This window comes from Echeneis naucrates, chromosome 1 (assembly GCF_900963305.1).
Source record: "Echeneis naucrates chromosome 1, fEcheNa1.1, whole genome shotgun sequence".
Lineage (NCBI taxonomy): Eukaryota > Metazoa > Chordata > Actinopteri > Carangiformes > Echeneidae > Echeneis > Echeneis naucrates.
This window is the reverse complement of record NC_042511.1, coordinates 91334-113147: the sequence shown is the minus strand read 5'-3', so window position 1 is coordinate 113147 and position 21814 is coordinate 91334. Positions and strand designations below refer to the sequence as shown.

General features: G+C 49.2%; 2 protein-coding genes across 3 annotated transcripts; one reads left to right on the top strand and one right to left on the bottom strand.

Moving 5' to 3' along the window:
* Positions 1-2801: 2801 nt before the first annotated feature.
* On the top strand, positions 2802-15794 carry LOC115041044 (uncharacterized). Its single transcript, XM_029498353.1, has 41 exons — positions 2802-3056; positions 3417-3486; positions 3583-3701; positions 3858-3991; positions 4277-4445; positions 4708-4791; positions 4871-4956; positions 5050-5124; positions 5200-5357; positions 5548-5717; positions 5811-5822; positions 5925-6136; positions 6218-6254; positions 6333-6398; positions 6492-6549; positions 6833-6897; positions 7062-7130; positions 7484-7562; positions 7783-7899; positions 7991-8049; positions 9055-9348; positions 9641-9710; positions 10317-10438; positions 10514-10647; positions 11162-11330; positions 11567-11650; positions 11797-11882; positions 12090-12164; positions 12243-12403; positions 12482-12651; positions 12859-12870; positions 12952-13163; positions 13242-13278; positions 13621-13686; positions 13765-13822; positions 13905-13969; positions 14189-14257; positions 14745-14823; positions 15176-15292; positions 15384-15442; positions 15535-15794. The coding sequence occupies exons 1-41, from the start codon at positions 2817-2819 to the stop codon at positions 15556-15558; spliced, it is 4242 nt and encodes a 1413-aa protein (XP_029354213.1). The 5' UTR covers positions 2802-2816; the 3' UTR covers positions 15559-15794.
* On the bottom strand, positions 15791-21704 carry aars2 (alanyl-tRNA synthetase 2, mitochondrial (putative)). Of its 2 annotated transcripts, none has more exons than XM_029518793.1 (22): positions 21360-21704; positions 20769-20957; positions 20544-20689; positions 20269-20460; positions 20028-20172; positions 19624-19769; positions 19419-19527; positions 19083-19121; positions 18840-18954; positions 18539-18666; positions 18282-18411; positions 18029-18198; positions 17842-17955; positions 17625-17765; positions 17400-17537; positions 17230-17330; positions 17018-17126; positions 16823-16948; positions 16622-16732; positions 16446-16529; positions 16180-16293; positions 15791-16098 (listed from the first exon to the last, which is right to left on the bottom strand). In XM_029518793.1, exons 1-22 carry the CDS (start codon positions 21591-21593, stop codon positions 15931-15933), a joined length of 2949 nt encoding a protein of 982 aa, XP_029374653.1. In that variant the 5' UTR covers positions 21594-21704; the 3' UTR covers positions 15791-15930. The 2 variants fall into 2 exon arrangements, with proteins under 2 accessions (XP_029374653.1, XP_029374731.1); XM_029518871.1 differs by having other exon boundaries at positions 20544-20627; positions 21360-21496.
* Between the last annotated feature and the right edge of the window lie 110 nt (positions 21705-21814).

The window sequence follows — 21814 nt, the reverse complement described above, 5'->3', positions numbered from 1 at the left end:
TGTAAGAATATATTTACAAATATATGTACAGTTGAGAATTAGCTTTAGTGCAGAAAACGGTGGAAATAAATATATTGCGCTGTGGACACTCACTGAACGCTTAAACCACTGAGTGTTCAATACTGCCATTGCAGCTGCATCTTTATTAAGGATATAAAATGTAAAAGTCCAAACTGACATTTCAACGTGTCTCTACTGTCCTACAAAGTTTTCAAATGTGTTTTTAAGTCCTTTTGGTGAGTACAGTTCCCTACAACAGTGGGGGGATTTAGGGAAGGTTAAAACCAAACAGCTCTGCCTACAGTACACTTGAAATGTCACAAAGGACATGGCCAGGTCTGTGTGGTCGGCTGAGATTTTGAGGTGTGCTGTGGGTTTCTACCAGGAGCTGCTGGCACACTGGGAAGGCTGCCGGGACAGATGCTCTACCTGCAAACTTCTACAAGGTTTTCTTGCCGGTTGTTGGATGTTCTCAGGGACAGTCTGAGCAGAGGAAGGCTGCCTCTGAGTTGTAGGAGGGCTGTCCTCAACCTCCTTCCAAAGAAAGGAGACCTACAGGACCTACAGGACAAGAACTGGCAGCGTGTCTTTCCTCTGCACCGACTACAAACTGCTGTCTAAAGTTTAAGAAAAGTGGTGGAGCAGGTTGTTCATGTGGACCAAACTTACTGTGTACCCAGGAGGTTGATATCTGACAACATTACTTTGACTGGACATTTTGGGCCTCTCAGGCTCATCGAGCTGTGAGCCTGGTCTGATTTCTCTGGACCAAGAAAAGACTTTTGACCGGGTTGAGCACCAGTACTTGTGGCAGTCATTGCAGGCTTTTGGGTTCAGCTCTGGTCTCATTGCCCAGATCCAGATCTTGTACCTGGACTGAAGATTAATGGTGGTGGTTATTATCCTTGTAAAAAATGTATGTGATATAGATGCTCTCTGTGAAACTGTGGTCTGTCTTGGAAAGACTCTCCTTGGCTAAAGTGAACTGGACAAAAAGTGAAGCTCTAGCAGTCGAAAGAAGCTGTGTCTACCTGAAAGCCTAGAGTGGAGAAGGGGAGGTCTCAAATATCTGGGGGTTCATCTTAGTGATGAGACCTTCTCCTCCAAAAACTAGGACAGCTTTCTAGAAAAAGTTGAAGGCTGTCTGAAAGCCTGGAAGTGGATCCTTCCCAACCTGTCTTTGAAAGGTCATGCCCTGATCATCAACAGCTTTGTGTCCTCCATGTTGTGGCACCAGCTGACGTGCACAGATCCCCCCACCAACCTTCTGTCCAGAGTGCAGGCTGTCGTAGTGGACTTATTTTGGGACTGTCTACACTGGGTCCCACAGAGTGTCCTTTTCCTGCCCGAGGAGGGGGGGTCATGGATTGGTCCACTTGGCGGGTAGGGGGGCTGCTTTCAGACTCCAGTTCATCCAGAGACTCCTCACGGGACCTGTTGATTTGGTCTGGAGACCCGTAGCTCATGCCTTACTGGAGCAGTGTGGGGGGCTGAGTCTGGCTGAGTCGATGTTTTTAATGGATTTAAATGGACACAAGTTGGACAATCTCCCATGTTTCTATAGAGACTTGGAGGAGTTTTTAAGGTCTGGGGGATGTTCACCAAAGAGAGACTGAAAAACTGTGACTCCTTCACCTAGCTTCCCAAAGAGCCAGTGATTCATGGGACTCGGCTGAGGTGTGGAGCAGGGCCAACGCTGCTCCAAAAACTGTGTGAGGCCAGAATCCTCACACTGGGCTGTGTGGTGGAGGTGTGTTGCCCCCACCTGGACGATGCTGCAGGGATGCCTCTGGTTTGGGGATCAGGTCAGTCAATCAGGCCAGCCTCCTGCTGAGAACCTGGAAACAGCAGCTGACTCAGTCTGAACTGTTTCTGCAGCGGACTGATTCAGCCAGAGTGCTCTGATCCTCTTCCCGACGTTAGACTTGTTCCTGTCTGTTACAGTCGAGCAACGACACTATTTTAAAGTTGAGCATGGTGGGGGGCAAAGCAATGTATTACTTAATGGTGAAACCGAATCAGAACAAGCTCAAAGACAGAGCCAACACTCCATGGAGAGCCCATCTGGCCCTGACGGAGCCTCAGAGGCCTGAGTGGAGGGCACGCTATGGTGTCATCATCAGTCCAGATGTGGATGACAGCTGTCCCTTCTGTTCCCAGACAGAGACAGTGTTTCACTGTTTCTCACAGTGTGGTTGGCTGCTCTCTCTCTCTTCCGCTTCCTGACACCTGGTTTGTTTTGTTCAATGAGGTCTTCTCACATCACACGTTCATTTTGAGTTATAGGTACAACAAGGAGGAAAAATTAAATGTCACCTCATTCATTTTCTCTTCAGCCAAGCAAAAATGATGACTTATGTGGGCTCATTCAATGCTGATGTAACTCATTTACAAATGGATGCTGAAGATACGGTTAAAAACTGATTTCAGTTTTTTCATGTCAAATAATGTGAATCAGTTCAAAAAGATATGAAGTTCAGAGAAGTCTGTGTTGTGTACAAAATGATCAGCTGGTTTTTGGAAATATTCTGAGCTGAGTATAATTTAAACTAAATGTATTTTTATTTAATTACCTTTGTTGTATGTGGTTTTTTTTTGTTTGTTTGTTTGCTTATTTTTTTGTGAACAAATGAAAGTGGTTAAAACTCGCTCTCTCAGTTTAGCAGACTGTTTGTTCTCTGAATGATTCAGCTGTTATCACACCACACCTTGACTGAGGCCTCGCCCCCTTGCACCTAACCAGCTCCACACAAACTGACTCTCAGACTGTTGGTCGACCCTCTGAGGACGTTCAATAGACTCTTGGTAGACTCAGGATGGCGAGCATAGTGGCTGAGTTGAGCCGGCGGAAGGCCCGGGAGCAGGATGGTAGTGGCAGCTGGGCCAACGCCATTCCATTCAACCAACAGGACTTTGAGAAGCTGCGGAAGGAGTGTCTGCAGACCAACTCGCTGTTCTGTGACCCGACCTTCCCAGCAAACTGGGACTCTCTGGGCTACAACCGGCTGGGACGGTATTCCTCCAAAACCATTGGAGTGGAGTGGAAACGGCCGACGGTGAGTCAGGAACGATGAACAGTGATGGTTTTCATCAACTTTTCTGTCTCTAGTATGTAAGCAGGGCTTCGTCTATCCATCCATAACATGTTGGTTAGGTCCTCAGTATCCAGAGTGAAGTCTGAGACCGACTGAGCGCCAGACCTGTAACAGAATGACAATCATTACATTGGAATTATCATGTCATTGTGTTATTTTGTTTACATTGTAAACGAACTTCTGCAGCACTCAAAACTAAAAAGACAGAAAGAACAAACATTAAATCAGAGCAGGACTCCCTGACCTTTGACCTGTTAAGAGAAGAAGATCTACTTCCTGTTAATGAAGACAGGCATTATTCCTGCTGTCTCATCCAATCAGGAGCTGTGTTCTGATCCTCAGTTCATTGTTGATGGAGCAAAAAGAACTGACATCTGTCAGGGCACCCTGGGTGAGCACACAGACACACACACACACACACACACACACACACACACACACACACACACAACTGTGGTGCTATGATCATGTGGCCTCTGTTTGTCAGGTGACTGTTGGTTGCTGGCGGCCATGGCCTCTCTGACTCTGGACCCTCAGATTTTGAGCAGAGTGGTGCCTCCTGGTCAGAGCTTTACGTCTCAGTACGCCGGCATTTTCCACTTCCAGGTGACTTATGCATACCTGAGATAGGAGGGGGTGGGGCTTGATGATGGGCTGATTCCTCTTACCTGTGAAGAAGCAGAAGCCTCAAGTTCTAATGATGATGCTCTTCTGTGGTGGGTGGACCCTGTAGAGGAAGTGACATCATGTGTCTTCCTGTAGCTGTGGCAGTATGGAGAGTGGGTGGATGTTGTCGTGGATGACCAGCTGCCCACCAAAGACGGGAAGCTGCTGTTTGTCCACTCGGCTGATGGAGGAGAGTTCTGGAGCGCCCTGCTGGAAAAGGCCTACGCCAAGTGAGGAGTCATTTTCATCACTTCACCTTCATCATCTGTGGCTGCAGCTCTTTTGGTTTAGGCGCTCAGCTGTGTGTATTGTGTCTGTCTTCGTGTGTGTCACTCAGTCAACAGTCAATCCACCTGGAAAACAAACTGAGCAGCAGATAAAAGCTGCTGACTCAGCTGAGTCACACCTGCAGCTTTGTTGTGCACCTACGATGTGTTTGTGGTGTGTTGTGTTTGTTCTTAACGGCTCAAACAGCAGCTTTGTGTGTCTCAATGTCTCCACCCCCTGACCTGCAGGGTCAGCAGCTCCTATGAGTCTCTGTCTGGTGGCTCCAGCATCGAGGGCTTTGAGGATTTTACTGGAGGCATCGCAGAGACGTACGACCTGAAGGAGGCTCCGCCAACCCTGTTCCACATCATGAGGAAAGCTCTGCAACGAGGCTCGCTGCTCGGCTGTTCCATCGACGTAAACGCTAAAAACTTATGACCTTCAATCTCTTTCTCTGATTGGTCAACAGGTGTCTGTCAGCAACTTCATATAAATAACAACACGTGTTTACACACAAAACAGCTAAGCTGCAGTTAGCTGGCTGAGCTAACAGAATCATCAGGGAGCTCATTCACTTTGTTTGCTAATTTCCATCATTAGTTCATTCAGCTCATTTAACTGTTACCCTTTTTAGCTCATTTAAATTAACTCAGTGCTAACACTGCCGTGTTTGTGTCAGATTTCCAGCTCCGCTGACACGGAGGCCATCACCAGTCAGAAACTGGTAAAAGGCCACGCTTACTCCATCACTGCAGCTGAGCAGGTGAGGCATTATGGGAAATCATGGTAGTGTTTGTTGACCAGAACAGAAGCTGCTGGTTCCCTGATGTGTGATTCTGCAGGTCCATCACTGCGGTTCTCCTGTGGAGCTACTGAGGATCAGGAACCCCTGGGGTCAGGTGGAGTGGACTGGAGCCTGGAGCGACAGGTGAGCCCCAACATCTGTTTGAGCTTTAGCATCTGTCCAGGTGTAGATCATGTGACCCTGTGGGGCTCAGTCATTGGTCTGTTGGTCCCACAGCTCGGGACAGTGGGATGGTGTTGGTCCAGATGAAAAGAGGAAGTTGGATCACTGCGCTGATGATGGCGAGTTCTGGTGAGTCTCTGCGTGTGTGTGTGTGCAGTTTGTTGGACACAATCAACTCTTCCTTCTTCTTCTTTGTTGATGCAGGATGTCTTACGCCGACTTCCTGCATCAGTTTTCCCGCCTTGATATCTGCAACCTTACACCTGACACATTGACCGGCGAGGTTGGTCGCTGGCACAGTGCCGAGTTTGAGGGCACTTGGAGGGTGGGGTCCACTGCTGGTGGCTGCAGGAACTACCCCGGTATGACATCTTAGACCATCAGACCCTCTGACCTTCAGAATTATGACCCTCAGACCCTCAGACCTTCAGACCATCAGAACCGGATACCCTCAGACCTTTCATCTCTGGATGAAGTAAAAGACCTTATTTATCTCCCACAATCCGACTTTCTCAGTCCTCACACTTCTTATTCTTTGTTTCCTGTCTGCAGCCACATTCTGCTCCAACCCCCAGTTCTTCATCCGGCTCCTCGATATGGACGATGACCCTCATGATGGCGAGGAGGGCTGCACTGTTCTGATTGGCCTGATGCAGAGAGACATCCGCAGGGAGAGACGCTTCGGGCGAGACCTCAACACCATTGGGTTTGCCATCTACCAGGTACACACACACACACACACACAGACACACACACACATACATACATGCACAATAAGAATAATCATCTGTGTGTGTGTCTGTGTGTCTCCCGAGGTGCCTAACGAGGTGAGTTGACTGACATCAGGAAATGAAGATGTCAGCTGATCCCCACTGAGCCTGAAACAGGAAGCTGTCAGAGGTGACCTGAGCCTATTCTTCTGTGGTCAGTATAAAGGTCGCAGTAACATCCACCTGGGGCATGACGTCCTGCTGAGGACGGCGGCGGTGGCTCTCAGTCCAACCTTCATCAATCTGAGGGAGGTGTTTGGGCGCTTCAAGCTGCTGCCCGGCGAGTACGTCATTGTTCCCTCCACTTTTGAGCCACATCACAAAGGAAGCTTCATCCTTCGCGTGCTCACGGAGAAGGAGGCTCACAGCAGGTCAGGACACTGATCTGCGGCCTGTACTGCTCAGACTGGTCTGACTTGAAGCTGTTCTGATGTTTCCTGTGCTTGTTACAGTCCGATGGAGGAGGAGCTGGATGCCGACATCCAGGAGGTCAGTGTCACATTATGAGTCCCCAGATGGTCCAAGTCTCTGTGATTGGCCCATGTAATCACATGTTTTTCCTTCCAGCCTGACATGGGACGGGAGGATGTGGACCCTCACTTCAGACGTCTCTTTGTCCAGATCTCTGGAAACGTAAAGAATCAATCCTGCTTTCAACTGACAAGCTTGTATTATGTGAAGAAGAAGAAGAAGAAATGTCTCCTTTCTGATTTTTTGTCTCCACAGGATGCTGAAATTTCAGCCTTCGAGCTCCAGCAGATTCTGGACAAAGTGGTCGCTCAGAGTGAGAACAGACTTCTCTCAACTTTTTACAACCACAAAGAGAATGACAACATGGATTAGATTTTATTTCACTTTCATGTTTTATATTAAATGTCCATGCTTTTAAATTTCTTTTCTCAGGCCTCTCTGGAGCTCTAATGATAATAATTCAGTCAGCCAATCAAAAGAGAGATAGACACTCTGAACACAGTGCCTGATTTCTATCGCATCAAAGTTTCAGGAGTCCTGACAGCTGGTTTTTAACTTCAGTCTCTGAATATTTATGTGTGTGTTGTCTGTCGAAGGATCTGATGTGAAAACTGACGGGTTTAGTCTTCGGACATGCCGCAGCATCATCAGCCTGTTGGACATATCCTTCATGTTCCTCACTCACTCAATCACTCACATCAGATCCTAACAATTCAGCTATTCTTCGGTGTGTTTGCTGGATTACATGGCTGCCTACAGCAAGACCTGCTTCTCTATTGTGGAACTGTGTCTAACCGTGCAAGTTGATCTTTAACTGGTCCTCAGATGGACGGCAGTGCTGCCCTGGGTCTGGTAGAGTTTCACACTCTGTGGACAAAGATTCAGACATACCTGGTGAGTCTGTTTTTCTGGAGCTACCAGGTGAAATGTGATCTGTTTCTAGTTCCTGTCAGTACTCAGGCTGCAGTATTTTGAATCAACTGAAGACTTCTCATGGATTTGTTGGGACAAAGTGACAATAGAAAAGAGAGAATATGAAACAGTTAGCATTATTAACATTCATGTTGTTGCTAATGTTAGCTCTGTGGCAACAGCAAAACTTTGTGCCTTTAAGATCACAGAGGTGTGTTACTTAAAGATCAAAAAACCAGAAGAAAAACCTTATGGAGAAACCTTCTTATTCTACTGACCTGATTTTGTTCTTTAAACAGCAGTCTGTTCCGTCTTTCTCTTCACTTTGTGTCTAGGAGATCTTTAAGAGTCATGACTCAGATGGTTCTGGGATGATGAGCAGTCATGAGATGAGAGCAGCTCTGGCTGAGGCCGGTAAGATGATCCTGTAGTTCCTCTCAGGGTCCAGTTGTGATTCCAGGACCATATTCCAAGATTTAAGTAACTGTTGTAAGACTTGAGGAGACCAAAGATGGCCCAGTTTCCAAGAGCTCAGAATTGAGTTGAATGTTCTGGTCTGGGTTAGTCAATGTTACTGCAAACTAAGGTGTGTCTGTCTGTTTGTGCATCTGTGTGTGTGTTTGTGTGTCTCCAGGTTTCCACGTGAACAGCTTAGTGGTTGAAAACATCATCAGTCAATTCTCTGACAGGAGTTTTTCCATCGACTTTGACTCTTTCACCAGCTGTTTGATCCGACTGGAGCTGCTGTTCAGTGAGCCCTGCCCCCTCGCGCTGACTCCACCCCTACCTAGCAGTATTGCCGCTGTGTCTGGCCTTAAATAAATTTGCTTCTTTTTCCACAGAAATGTTCAGAACTCTGGACAAGAAGAAACAGGGGAAGGTTGACCTGGACCTGCAGCAGGTGAGACAGTCCTTTACTGGTCTGACTGGTCTGTCTGCTGGACCAGGACACTGATTTCTGATCTCTGCTTCTCTTCCTGCAGTGGCTCTGCCTCACCATCAACTGACCACCACCAAGAGCATGCTGGGAGTTTCTGCATCTCATTCTGACTTTAATCTGAGTTCAGTCTGAGTTTGATCTGACTTTAACCTGATTTTCGTTTTGTTTTGATTTAATCTGAATTTGATGTAATTTAAAATAAACTCAGTGTTGCTCAGTTTCTGTGTTTTCATGTTCAAATCCAGTTCCAATGAAAGCAGTTTAAATGCAGCAGGTGGGCTGGGGCAGGGGAACCTCATCTGAGCCGCACAAACCAAAGTCATTTTTCCCCAAAGCATTATGAACAAAGGTTGCTGAGGTTTTCTGGTGGTTTCTGAAAACCCAGGAAACCCAATGTGGTCCAAGAATGGGACCATTCTGGACTCGTGTGTGTTTGCCAAGGGACAGAGCGGCTTTCAGTCGGAGCTCCACCCTGAACAAACATGACTCAACAACATGAGTTAGTCAGACTGAGCTGGTGAAGATGATGAGCAGGAGCCGTGATGAAGACTGAAAACTATGTGACTGTTTGTGATAAGGCGAGTCAGTGAACACACCCTTCCCTTCAAAACATCCCAGGACAGGAAGTCAGGACATCAGGTTTCATAATAAAAGCATCAATGTCTGTGTCACCAGAGTGGTACATGAAATTAGTCGGGTTCTTCACAGTGAGGAGGGGGAGGAGGAAGAGGAGGATGAAGTGAAGGTTCACGTCAGTGATCACAGAACAGCTGTAGATTACAACAACCTGAAACAAAAACAACTTAAATCATTAAATTTAAAACAACAAGCTGATGAACAGAAGGATTATATTTTGAAAGGACTTGCCGGAAGTCTCTCATGCCCACCTGGGCTCCTTCCCTTGAATCCGGCAGAAGTCATCACTCCTCTCTGTGGTGCCACACCTACATCTTCCGGCTTTTGTAGACTGAGTCAAACTTCCCAAACTTCCCAAACTTCCCACGACCCTCCAGCTCCAGCAACATGGCGGGTGTGGCTGCCGCGCTGCAGTACCAGCGGGAGAAGGTGCAGGGCATCGGGCTCAACAGCCGGCCGGTCCGGTACCTGAACCAGGACTACGAGGCGCTCCGGCAGAGCTGCTTCGACACCGGTCAGCTGTTCCAAGACGACTCCTTCCCGGCCCTGCCCTCCTCCCTGGGCTTCAACGAGCTGGGCCCCGGATCCTACAAGACCCGGGGGGTGTCCTGGAGGAGACCGACGGTCGGTGCTCTAACGATCCCAAATGTTTATTCTAAGAGAAGTTCACAACCAGACTTTTTCTACCGGAGTGTGTGTGTGTGTGTGTGTGTGTGTGGGGGGGGTTAGGGGTTAGTTAGGGGTCTAACCCTAACCCTTACAAATTTCGAAAGAGCGAAAGAGCTTTTATTTTGCCAGTCTCAAACCTGAGACAGTGAGGGGGCGGCTTACCTGAAAGGTTAGGGGTCTCTCACACGCTTACACACACACACACACACCATCTGGTCCTTGAAGCTTGTTTCCTGTCTGTTCTCAGGAGATGACCTCTGACCCTCAGTTCATCATCTCTGAAGCCACCAGGACCGACATTTGTCAGGGAGCCCTGGGTGAGAACCAGCTACACAACAGACACACAAAGAGAGGAGTGTGTGTGTGTGTGTGTGTGTGTGTGTGTGTGTGTGTGTGGTGGTCAGACTGGAAGACTAACCTGTTCTTGTAACTGAATAAGGGCGGAGCCACAGACCTGCAACACCCTGGGGCAGAATCTAACTCAAACCTGGACCAGGACTGTGATGTGGGAGTTCTGCTCCTGGATCAGAGACCACTTCCTGATGTAGTTTACAGATCTGAACCAGATCAGATCACCACCGGATGCATTTAGAAATAAGGATCAGGTGTTCGTGTGTGTGGAGACAGATGTTGTCAGGTGACACCGTGGCGGTGGCAACTGTTGTCTAGTGAACAGAAAGTGTACACCTGTTGACAGGCAGGTGGGTATCTGACTCACTGTGATGTCATCGTGTGATCGGGGAGTAAAATAGTTTCTACAGTAACACAGGAAACAGCTGGGAAAGTCCAGCCAATTAGACTACAGAACAGCTGCTGAGGGCGCATTTAGGGACACTGACAGCTGAGTACTGTGTTTCTTTTCTCATAACTGCCATATTCCGTTTGTGCTTCTAAGCTCCGCCTCCTGTGCGTCCATCATCCAGGTGACTGCTGGTTGCTCGCTGCCATTGCTTCGCTCACCTTGAATAAAGACGTTCTAGCCCGAGTTGTCCCAAATGGACAGAGCTTCAAGGATGGAGAGTATGCTGGTATCTTCCACTTCCAGGTATAGACACAGGACCTGAACCAGGACCACTCAAACCTTAACCCTGTCTCAGGTTGTGTGTCTGTGTCTGTGCAGTTCTGGCAGTTTGGGGAGTGGGTGGACGTGGTGATCGACGACCGTCTGCCGGTCAAAGATGGTGAGCTGATGTTCGTCCACTCGGCAGAAGGGAGGGAGTTCTGGAGCGCTCTGCTGGAGAAGGCCTACGCCAAGTAAGCTTGGGTCTGACCCTGAGTCTGAAGACCAGCTCAGGTTGGACTCCGTGTTCTAATTCACTGTTTCACCTTCTCACTGGGAGACTTCCTGGTACAGAGGTCTCAGGATTGACCTTAAGCAGAGTCATGTGACCTGCTGACCTCAGAAGAGCTGGTTCGTCTGTAAAAGAAAAGCGTCTCACCTCTGGGGAGGACGATGGGGACGTACATGACAGTCCACAGTCTGCCTCTTTGTGCTGTTTTTGGATCAAAGTTTCATCTGCCATGCTCTTCAGACGTTAAGCTGACATTTCTGTGATGTGCGTCCCGCCTTGTTCTGATCCATAAAGTGTCCTTTTACAGTCTTCTGATGCCGCTGACCCGATGTTCTCTTCTTCTGCCTTTTAGTCTTCTCCTGAATCGTTTTCCCTGTCGACGTACTTTTGGACACACACCTGAATGTACCTGAGCACACTTTAACATCTAACACACCTCAGGTGACCTCAGGACTTGATGTGTGATGTCATTGCAGGATGAACGGATGTTATGAAGCTCTCTCTGGAGGAACAACAACTGAGGGCTTTGAGGATTTCACGGGTGGAATTGCTGAGGTCCATGATCTGAATCGACCTGATCCGCATCTGTTCCACATCATCCAGAAAGCTCTGGACCGAGGATCATTGCTGGGCTGCTCCATCGATGTGAGACCAGGGTGGGGGCGGGGTCACAGTCTGACATCAATATTTTTATTTCAAAGATGAAATGTTTCCATGAGGCGAACCTGATTCAAGAAAACATGAATTTAGAGAACATGAGGTCATGATGTAAGTGAGGCGATGCTGGAGAACATGGAACTTAGTGGGCTCCATGTTAACAGTATGAGACAATCATCTTGGATCCGTTATTAAAGTGGACTTGATGTTTCTTCCTGTTTCAGATCACGAGCTCAGCCGACTCGGAGGCTGTCACCTCTCAGAAGTTGGTGAAAGGCCACGCCTACTCAGTTACAAGTGCTGCTGAGGTGAGAGACTCCACACCTGCAGCGTCCCACCTCCTTCCCAGAATCCCTCCCCTCCTAGGGGGGGGGGTATTACTGCTCCTGGGTTCTGAGAGTATTATCCAAGCATGTGTAACCCTGTGGTCTCCTTTGTATGTGATTGGCTGCAGGCGGAGTACCGTGGGGACAAGGAAAAGCTGATCCGGATCCGTAATCCATGGGGTCAGGTGGAGTGGACCGGAGCCTGGAGCGACAAGTAGGTTACCCCTCTCCCCTGATGACATCACTGAGACAAGAGCAGCCGATGGAGAGGAGCCCTGAAGCATTATACGAACTTATGTCCCCCCCTCCTGTGCTTTTTGGCTCTGGGTGACATCAGAGGCATTGGTGCTTTAACTGAAGGACCTGAACTTCTGTGAGACTAGATGTACGTGTTGGTACCTGATATTTTCTGCTCCAACAGCTCAATGCAGTGGCGTTACATTAGCGATGAGGACAGAGAGCGTCTGAGCCATTGCGCAGAGGACGGAGAGTTCTGGTAAATCTTTCCCATCTCTGGTGTATCTGGACATCTGGGTCCTGTAGGTGAGATTAATCCCTCTCCTTTGTTTTGCAGGATGTCCTTCTCTGACTTCCTGCGACATTATTCCCGGCTGGAAATCTGTAACCTGACGCCTGACGCCCTGAGCGACGACAACCTCTCAAAGTGGGCTCTGTCCAAGTTTGAGGGCAGCTGGAGGAGGGGCTCAACCGCCGGAGGCTGCAGGAACTACCCCAGTGAGTGAGCCACACAGGCTGCAGTTCCTTGGAGCTTAGACCCTCAGCTCGGACTCTGACTCCTGTTTGTGACGGCAGACACATTTTGGACCAACCCCCAATTCGTCATCAAGCTGGAAGAGGAAGACGACGACCCTGATGATGGCGAGTCCGGCTGCAGCTTCGTGATTGGTCTGATCCAGAAGAATCGCAGGCGCATGAGGAAGATGGGCGAGGACATGCACACCATGGGCTTCGCCATCTATGAAGTGAGACGACAGAGATGATGTTGCTGTTAAATCTGGAGGTTCTAGGGTTAGGGTTAACCCTAACCCTAACCCTCTAGTTCAGGTCCAGATCCCAATGAGTAGGGTTCTGAGCAGTTGCCAATGGGAGCACAGCAGGAAACTGATGGGAAGTGACATCATCAGAAACAAGGTTTAAGGAATTAATGGTGAATCTTCTTTCTGTTTCAGGTTCCTGATGAGGTATGGATTTCATCACCAGCCATTTCCTGTTGGTCAGTTTTTTTCAGAATAAAGTTAAAGTAGCTTCCTGTCATGTGTCAGTTCTGTGGTCAGAGGGGCATCCACCTGAAAAGGAACTTCTTCCTGTGTCATGCCTCTGCCGCTCGCTCTAACACCTTCATCAATCTGCGGGAAGTTAGCAGCCGCTTCTGCCTGCCACCTGGCGAATACCTGATCGTCCCATCCACCTTTGAGCCACACAAAAATGGAGACTTCTGTGTCCGGGTCTTCTCAGAGAAGCAGGCAGACTTTCAGTAGGTGTCCACAGGTTCTTGGGACCAGCAGGGACTGGGTCTGAGATAAATGTTGCTGATCCTTGTTTTTTCCTGCAGAGAACTGGATGACCCCATTGAGTCCCGAGTAGAGCCCGTAAGTCTGGAATATAGATCCATTATCAGACAAACCCAATGTGTCAGTTCTCTCATCAGTCATCTGGTCCATCTCAGTCCATGCCCGTCTGTCCCTGTCCCTACCAACATCATGAAATCATCTCAACAGTAGGCAGGTTTTCCTTCTGGTCAGTGCCGTGGGTCTGGATGAGGTCACCTGACATCAGGAGGTCTGTCCAGAGCAGAGGAATCAGTCAGTGCACCATGCTGAAGGGACAGTACAGGGTCTAGTCCTGTTGTTAGAAACCAGTCCTAACCTTTTAGGCGGTGATGATGACGAACAGGTTGTGTGAATGTCAGTAAATGTCTGATGTGTGTTCAGATCGAGCTGGACGAGGACGACATAGACGAGCGGTTCAGAGGTCTCTTTGGACAACTGGCAGGCGAAGTGAGTGGCCAACTCTGCTGACACTGTAAAATCTGTCTGGCTTTGGGCTTTGACCTTTGACCTATGTCTCTGCCACAGGACTGTGAGATCAGCGCCTTTGAGCTGAAGAGAATCCTCAACAAGGTGGTGACGAAACGTAAGAGCAGCTGACAGACTTTGGTCAAGGTTCAAGTTTACCTCTGGACCTCCATCAAAGTGCTGTGTTTTGTCTCTGACAGGATCTGACATCAAAACCAGTGGCTTCGGCCTCACAACATGTCGGAACATGGTCAATCTGCTCGACGTATCCTTCCAACACACAAAATAGACCCAGGGCGCCTGATCAGTTCAGATCCTTAGGGTCCAGCTTCTTGTCATGTCATCAACATGCCTGCCCTGATTGTTCAGGCCTTGGCCTCAGATTGAGCTCGGATTAGGGCCCGTCCCCTGGGGCCGGGGCCTGGGTAGCTGAATCATGTTGTGTTATCAAACTAAACCAATGAATCCTGAATGTCTGCCTCAGAAAGACGGCAGCGGGAAACTGGGTCTGGTGGAATTCAAAGTCCTCTGGACTAAAATTGAGAACTTCCTGGTGAGTCTAGAACCAAACAGCACTGATGACATCATTGCCTGTTCCTACTCAACACCTGCTGCTAAAATTCTGATTAGTTATCATTCTTTAACTGTCATGATTAACACAACTATTAATGTTAGTTCCACTGACTGCTGATATTTGCTGAAGTACTTTTAGAGTCACAAATCCTCTTTGCATCCATTTCATTTGTTTTCCATCATGTTACTTCTCTCTCTTAACCCTAACCTGTCGAGGCAGATGGCTTCGCCCACTTTGAGGTATCCGTCTCCATGGAGGGTTTTGTTGGGTTTAAATAACTCCATACGGACTTTGGTCTGGATCCGCTCTGCGTGCAAAGAGCCTTGAAGTAACTGTGTTATGATTTGGTGCTATATAAATTAAATTTGATCAACAGCCAATAGGATTCAGGGTAATCACTGAAGGATCAGGAAGGTCTCGTATTGTTCTATGTGGTTGTGATTCGCCTGTGAACTCCTGTTGACAGAACATTTACCGGCAGAAGGATGTGGACAATTCAGGGACCATGAGCTCAACCGAGATGAGGACAGCTGTGGAGGAAGCTGGTAATTGCACACTGTTCAGGATCAGACCAGAATCCAGCACCAGTGATCACGTCAAGGCCAAAGATGGTCACGTGGTCCCTGTACTTATCCTGTTAGGGGATCATTGGTCACATGGGTCATGGTTAGAGAATCCAGAACGTGTCAGAGGTCAAAGGGTCTGGACCAGACTGGTCTGAGTCAGGCAGATTAAAATAATTGACCGTTAATAATTACAAACTTCCTGTCTCAAAATGAAGCTGAAAAACTAGTCCAGGATCTGTCCCCCCAGACTGAATACCTTCTGTATTATCAGGGTGTTGTGTGGTCTGGCCTCAGACCTCTGCTCAGTCTGATTCTAGTTTGTGTTTTTCAGGTTTCAGCCTCAATAATCCTCTTCATCAGGTCCTGGTGGCTCGTTACAGTGAATCTGATCTCACAATTGACTTTGACAACTTTGTGGGTTGTTTGGTCCGCCTTGAGACCATGTTCAGTGAGTCCTCACAAACTACAGTAGCAGCATAGAATAAATGCCACACCAATTGATGATTATGATGATGATGATGATGATGATCTGTCCACAGACATGTTCAGCTCTCTGGACAAAGATGCCTCAGGAAGCATTGAGCTGAGTCTGTTGGAGGTAAGAAGCGGTTTACAGACATGACCACAGATGAACATGATCATGTGAGACCAACAGCTATTCTTTAACGACCTGCTCTGGTTCTCCTGCAGTGGCTTAATGTATCTCTGCTCTGAAGAACCAAGACATGTTCCAGGTCCAAGCAAGTGTGCTTTTGATGTTTAATCAGAAAGATCTTAATCTTCATCACCAACCTGTGACTTCCTGTCTTCCTTTGAACTGGACTCGTTTACCAACATGAGACTAACAAGTGGCTCAATTAACTGATCAGTTTGCTTTTACTGGCAGTTTTAAATTTGTTGCTGCTGCCTTGTTGTCTGGTTCATTAAAAAAAAACAAGAAACAAAATGAACATCAGGTGTTTTTATTTCTTTTAAAACAAAGAAAAATTAGTATGTCCAATGAGAACACCTGTGGGTGGGGTTAACCCAGTCTACAGCCTCTTGTGTGAGTTGCTGTGCTATAAAGACAATGTCCTTTTGGTTACATCATTGGTGCATTCGCTGGCGGGCAAACTGCTCCGCCCAACTCAGGGCCTCGCTGATGTCATTGCTATTCCCTGTTCCCTTGGCAACCAAAGCTGAGCCTCCAGCACTACCCCGAAGGTGATGGCACACAGCAACTGCCCAATCAGAAGCCAGGAGAGATGTTGAGTCCTGAAAAGGGTAAACACAGCCAATCAGAGGCCTCAAAAACAAACGCTTCTCTGATGTCACTGACAGGTGGGTCATGGTTACCTTGGGAACCTGACAGGCACATAGGACTTTTCCAGAATGCCTCTGGTGAGACAGCAGCATCACATGACTGAAAGGAGAGGAGGCACTCAGCTGGTTTACTGTCTTCATCACAACCTGCAACATTAGGTGAGGAATGTGATGTCAGTATGATGTCACTGCCACCACACTCAGGATGAAACCAATCGGGATCGGGATCTAAGTCGTTTAAAGAATTGTGCTTTGTCTGTTGTGTTGTTTCATTGTATGTCCATGTCAGGTACTCTCACCGACAGAGAATCCGTCTCCAAAGAATCCACAATCAGATCTTTCCTGCCGTTCTTCTCCAGCAGAGCCTGAGCTCTGACGGCAGCCTATGCAAAGCGTGATGGGCAAACAGTGACAGTGGTCCATGATGAACAGACTCAAAGTGTGCATGTTCAGACCCAGCAAGATCTTGTCTCACCTCTCTGCTCTCCAGTTTCCTGACTCTGGTGTTACTGGTCCTCTGCAGAGTCCTGAGTTGACTCTGCAGTTCTCTGCGCTGCCACTGGGGGCTGGGGGTGTTATCTACAGCCTGACAGACACAGAACAGGGTGCAATTGCACACTCACACAGGACACTTCATTTCCTGACTGCAACAGTGTATATTTGGAAGAATACCTACATTCAAGACGATTCCCACCTCCTTGGCGAGATTCTGGGCAGATTCAAGACTGGATGGGGCGGAGCCTGTCAGTCTGGCTGATAAGGAGTCCACGTCCTGGGACAGAACCTGACCTGCCTCTCGAGCCTGAAACATTTAAAGCGGTAGTCCCAGATTTTATGAACACCTTAACCAGCTGGAGAACCTTTAACTGACCTGTGCTGCTTCCCGTCCCGTCACAGCAATGATCCGACTGATCCCCTTCACCATCTGTCGCTCAGAGACAATCACCAAGTCCTGGACTGATCCGGTCTGAAGCAGGTGGCTGGACACAAAGACCTTCAGCTATGACAACTATGTCTAGATGCCTGGGGCAGTTAGTTAGGTCAGGGGTCAGCCCTGAATATACAGGTGTGTTTCAGGCTCACGTTCCACAGCAGAGCTCCACAGAGGTCTGTCTCTCCGTCTCGTCCAACAGCTCAGAGACCGGAACCCCCAAAGACACCACCCGAACTGGATCAGGATAGACCTGCAGAGACAGGAAGGGTTAGGGACAGGAAGGGTTAGGGACAGGCAGACAGACAGACAGCTAACTCACCTCGTCCACTGTCCTCAGTCCTTTGATGCTCCTCGCTCTCTGCAGAGGAACTTCCTGGCTGTAGATGATCTGATTAGCTGAGATAATGTCATGGGCACACTTTTCTGTCTGCTGCAGCTGAGAGACACTCAGAGAAACCTGAGGAACCAATCAAACGTCAGAGACGTGTCAGAGCCACAGAGACAGAGAGAGAGTGAGAGACACAGTCATAATCGCCAGTCTCACCGGGACAGAGACGTCAAAGCGGAGACGCTCAGCGGACACGTGGGATCCTCTCTGTTGGACTTTGGGACCTAGTACTGTCCTCAGAGCGAAGTTCAGGATGTGTGTTGCTGTGTGTTTGACCATACAGGACACCCGTTGGACCTGGGAGGGGGGCTGAGGTCAGGCGTCAGTGTGATTGAGAGTGGGGCCACGCCCCATTCGTTATGTTCACGTTTACCTGGTCCAGGTGAAGCTGCACCCGATCTCCTGTCCTCAGGCCTTCAGCAGCAGTCACCTGATGGACCACATAGCCCCCGGCCCGGACCACGCCCTCCACTGGGATCGGGACGTCCTGAGAGACAGGACACATCTGAGTAAGACTGCAGCCTGTCACGATGTATTTCCTGTGTGAGCAGCGAGCTCACCTGTAGTCCCTCCCGTGTGAAGTATCCACAGTCATGTGACTGCCCCCCCTGCTCCGAGTAGAAACAGGTCTGATCTAGGATGACCCCACAGCGCTGACCATCCGTGACCTCTGACACCAGACTGTGACCCTCATACAGAGCCAGGACTGTTGCATGGCATGCTGGGAAGACTGAAGGAGAAAGAGTTACCTGTCTGAGGGAGCTCAGGTTTGTTTCCTGTGCAGCCGTGAGTCTGTGAGCTATGAGTCCGTACCGTACTGTTCACGCTCCAGCTGGTACTCGTATTTGAGGCTGTCATCAGTGTGCGGGACAGCAAGGCGCCGCAGCTCAGCCAGGCTGACTACATCCAGCATCACCTGGTCACCTGACTGCACACCTGCCACCTGAGACACAGACAGCTCAGTGATGACATCATTCTCCACTAATGACCATCACAGAGAGCAGGTCCTGCTGGACAAGACTGCAGACTGAAGTGTTTCCATAGTAACACACATCAGAGTGAAGCCTGACCTTCTGGTTCTCTGCGATCAGTCGATCCATTTCCTCACGGTCCACCTGGGTTCCTCTCTCCTCCAACATCAGGTCTACCAGGTCCAGAGGAAAACCCAGGTTCCTGTGCAGAGACCAGGCCACGGCAGCTGAGATTTACACAGAGGAAACATTTTACTGTTGTTATACAGGTGGAAGCTGAGACCAAAATGAGTAAGGAGGGATTATGAAATCCATTTAGACTTGAACCAGGATGCAGGACCATATAACCCAGCAGGAGTCCTGCTCCGAGGCTGGGTGTTGTTGTGTGAAGTGAACTGACCGGGGAAGAATTTATGTTTGTCGTCCATCCTGTCGAGCGTCCGGAGGATCAGCCGGCTGCCCTGCTGCAGAGACGATAGGAAGTGAGCCTCGTTCTCGTTGATCATGTCCATTATCTAAAGGAGGAACACAGTCAGTCAGCAGCTGCTGATGACAACTTTCTGTTACATCATTCAGTCAATTATTTGAATTTATTTCCAGTATTGATGAACTTCAGGTTGAAGCGTGAACCATGTGGACTCACCTGGTCCTCCTCCCTGTGGAGCTCCGGGTAGACACCGCCCTGAAACAGGAGGGGCAGAGTCCACTTCAATGTCTTTGACTCTGTATCCTCTAGTTTCATGTTCTGAATATTGATTAATATTTCCTCCTGAATGTATTTGACCTGATCATTGACCAATCATTAATAAATAAAGGCTGGTACCAGGACTCAGACACTGGTATCTCTTCCAGATGCTACTAATTATTCATGACATGTTGATTGTTCTCCCTCGCTAACGAACGTATGACATCAGAGCATCGAGTAGGAAACTCCTCTGCATCCTGATCACATGGCCAGAGGAATGATGGGAGATTTTACCAGGATGTGGGTGACAGTAGGAACCAGGCTGGCCAGTGCTCCCTGAGGAGCCTGAAGGACCTCGACACAGAAACGGACCGCCCGCCGCAAAATCCTCCTCAACACCAACCTAAAGCGAGACAGACACACACAAACACAGCGATAAACGCACACTAGTGATCACGTCACGTCGCGACCTTTGACAGCTGATTGGTGGACGACTCACTCAGCTCCCGACATGCCCGGATGGACGCCATCAGCCATACAGACTGCTAAAGTGCGGATATGGTCAGCCACCACCCTATACGCCATGTCCACCTTCGCCTGGTCTGCTGCACCTGTCCTGCCACCATACGGCCCAACTTTTGACCTCTGAGGACACACATCACCATGACAATCGGCACAGGACAGCATGACATGGACTGGTGTACCTGGTGGGACCTGGTGCAGGACCCAGTTAGATGGTCCCAGTGAGATTTCTGAGTTGGTCAGACAAACAAAGTTTTTTGGGCGTGTGGACCTGGTCTAACTAATGGGGACAGTCCAGGTCCAGATCTCTGGTCTGACTGGTGCCTTTCTCGGCCCTCAGGTCTGATGGTGTCAGTGTGTATCTGAGACACGGTGGACTACCTGATGGATGGCGTGGAGCAGTGGCATGAAGAGATCTGTGTCGTAGTTTGACCTTTTTCCCTGAAGAACGCTCACCAGTCTCTCTAGTCCCATTCCAGTATCCACACTGAACTGGGGGAGGGGGCGGAGTCTGTGGTCCACCTCCCTGAGACAACACACACAGCATCAGACACACACACACACACACACACAGCAGACTGACGGACAGCATCAGACAGACACCAGTTGTGTAGGTCTAAACCTGTTGTACTGCATGAAGACCAGGTTCCAGATCTCCACCACATCAGGACTGTCAGCGTTGACGAGCACCGCAGCGTCTCGTCCCCCAATGTGGTCGTAGTGGATCTCAGTGCAGGGGCCACAGGGGCCCGTCTCACCCATCTCCCAGAAGTTCTCCTTGAGGCCAAAGGGCAGGAGGCGAGTAGGGGGCACCCTGAGGGAACACCGTCACTGACATCATCACTGACATCATTATTGTTGTTTATCACTGTTTGTTTGTTGCGGCCTGTTTCGTACCCGATGTCCAGCCAAATGCATCTTGTCTCTTCATCAGCTCTTAGACCTGACGCTGCGTCACCAGCAAAGTAGGAGACGTACAATCTGTCGGCAGGTATCCCATAATGCTCTGTGAGGAGGCTCCATGCCATCAAGCATGCCTCCTCCTTTTTAGACACATAATATCAGTTGATGTAGTGTTGGACACTTTTCCCTCTCCCTGGAAACAGGAAGTACCCCCCTCACCTTGAAGTAGTCTCCAAAGGACCAGCTGCCCAGCATCTCGAAGAAAGTGTGGTGGGCGACGCCACGGCCCACATCCTCCAGATCATTGTGTTTCCCTCCAGCTCGGACACATTTCTGACTGTTCACCACACGGCGGTACGATGCCATGTCACTGCGAGGGTCCACCGTCCCCAGGAGGAGAGGCTTAAACTGAAAGGACACGACAGGAAGATGTCCAACAACAAATCAGCTCACAGGACACCAGGCTAAGGGATAAAAAGATGGAAAGGTTACATTAAATCAGGGTGAACACAAACACAGTGTGAATGTGTGTCATTTTGTCTTGTTGACTGATGTTTGTTTCGGTTCACGGTGATCCTGACTGAGAAGAAGAAGATGCTGCTGCTGCTGCTCGGTCAGCTGTTTGTTTGTTTACCGTGGAGGAACCTGGGACATTTTTTGCCATTTCATCTCTCCGTAGGTATAAACATCAATTCTAATGACGCAGTCGCTGAATCAGCAGGTTCTGTGTCCTCTGGAGTCTCATTTTCAAACCCATCCCTGTCCTTCACCAGCTGGCCGGGTTAGGGACCGGCCTGGGTCTGCACTGACCTGGTTCATGCCAGCGTTGACGAACAGCAGGCTGGGGTCTCCTCTGGGCCGGATCGGAGCCGACGGGACCAACAAATGTCCGTGTTCCTGCTGGAAGAAATCCAGGAAGGTTCTCCGGATCCCGGCGGCCGAGCGCTCCGGAGGACAGCCGCTGAAGGGGCGAGCTGAGCGGGATAACACCAGGCCCGCCGGCCCGCTGAGCGGCCGGAGCCTCCGAATAAACAGCCGGAACATGTGGACCGAAAACTGAGATCAGACCGTCACAGACCTGGAGACAGACCAGCACTTGGACCGGACCATAATAACCCAGGAGGAAACCAGGTTGTGCTGCGCATGCTCATTCTGACCGCCTGCTCTTCTTCTGACGAACGGGACACCAGGACGAATTTAGCGCCACCTGCTGGTCAGGCGGAACCATCACCACCATTATTACTATTATCGCTATTCTGTTATCT

What these genes read in the sequence shown, in the direction of transcription:
- LOC115041044 (XM_029498353.1), top strand. Translation starts at nt 2,817, where the DNA reads ATGGCGAGCATAGTGGCTGAGTTGAGCCGGCGGAAGGCCCGGGAGCAG. An exon ending in ACCGGAGCCTGGAGCGACAA is followed by an intron (nt 11,883 to 12,089) that starts GTAGGTTACCCC and finishes CTGCTCCAACAG; the next exon opens with CTCAATGCAGTGGCGTTACA. An exon ending in ACATGGTCAATCTGCTCGAC is followed by an intron (nt 13,970 to 14,188) that starts GTATCCTTCCAA and finishes TGTCTGCCTCAG; the next exon opens with AAAGACGGCAGCGGGAAACT.
- aars2 (XM_029518793.1), bottom strand. Translation starts at nt 21,593, where the DNA reads ATGTTCCGGCTGTTTATTCGGAGGCTCCGGCCGCTCAGCGGGCCGGCG. An exon ending in GGAAACTGGAGAGCAGAGAG is followed by an intron (nt 16,530 to 16,621) that starts GTGAGACAAGAT and finishes CGCTTTGCATAG; the next exon opens with GCTGCCGTCAGAGCTCAGGC. An exon ending in TGGAGACGGATTCTCTGTCG is followed by an intron (nt 16,294 to 16,445) that starts GTGAGAGTACCT and finishes CTAATGTTGCAG; the next exon opens with GTTGTGATGAAGACAGTAAA.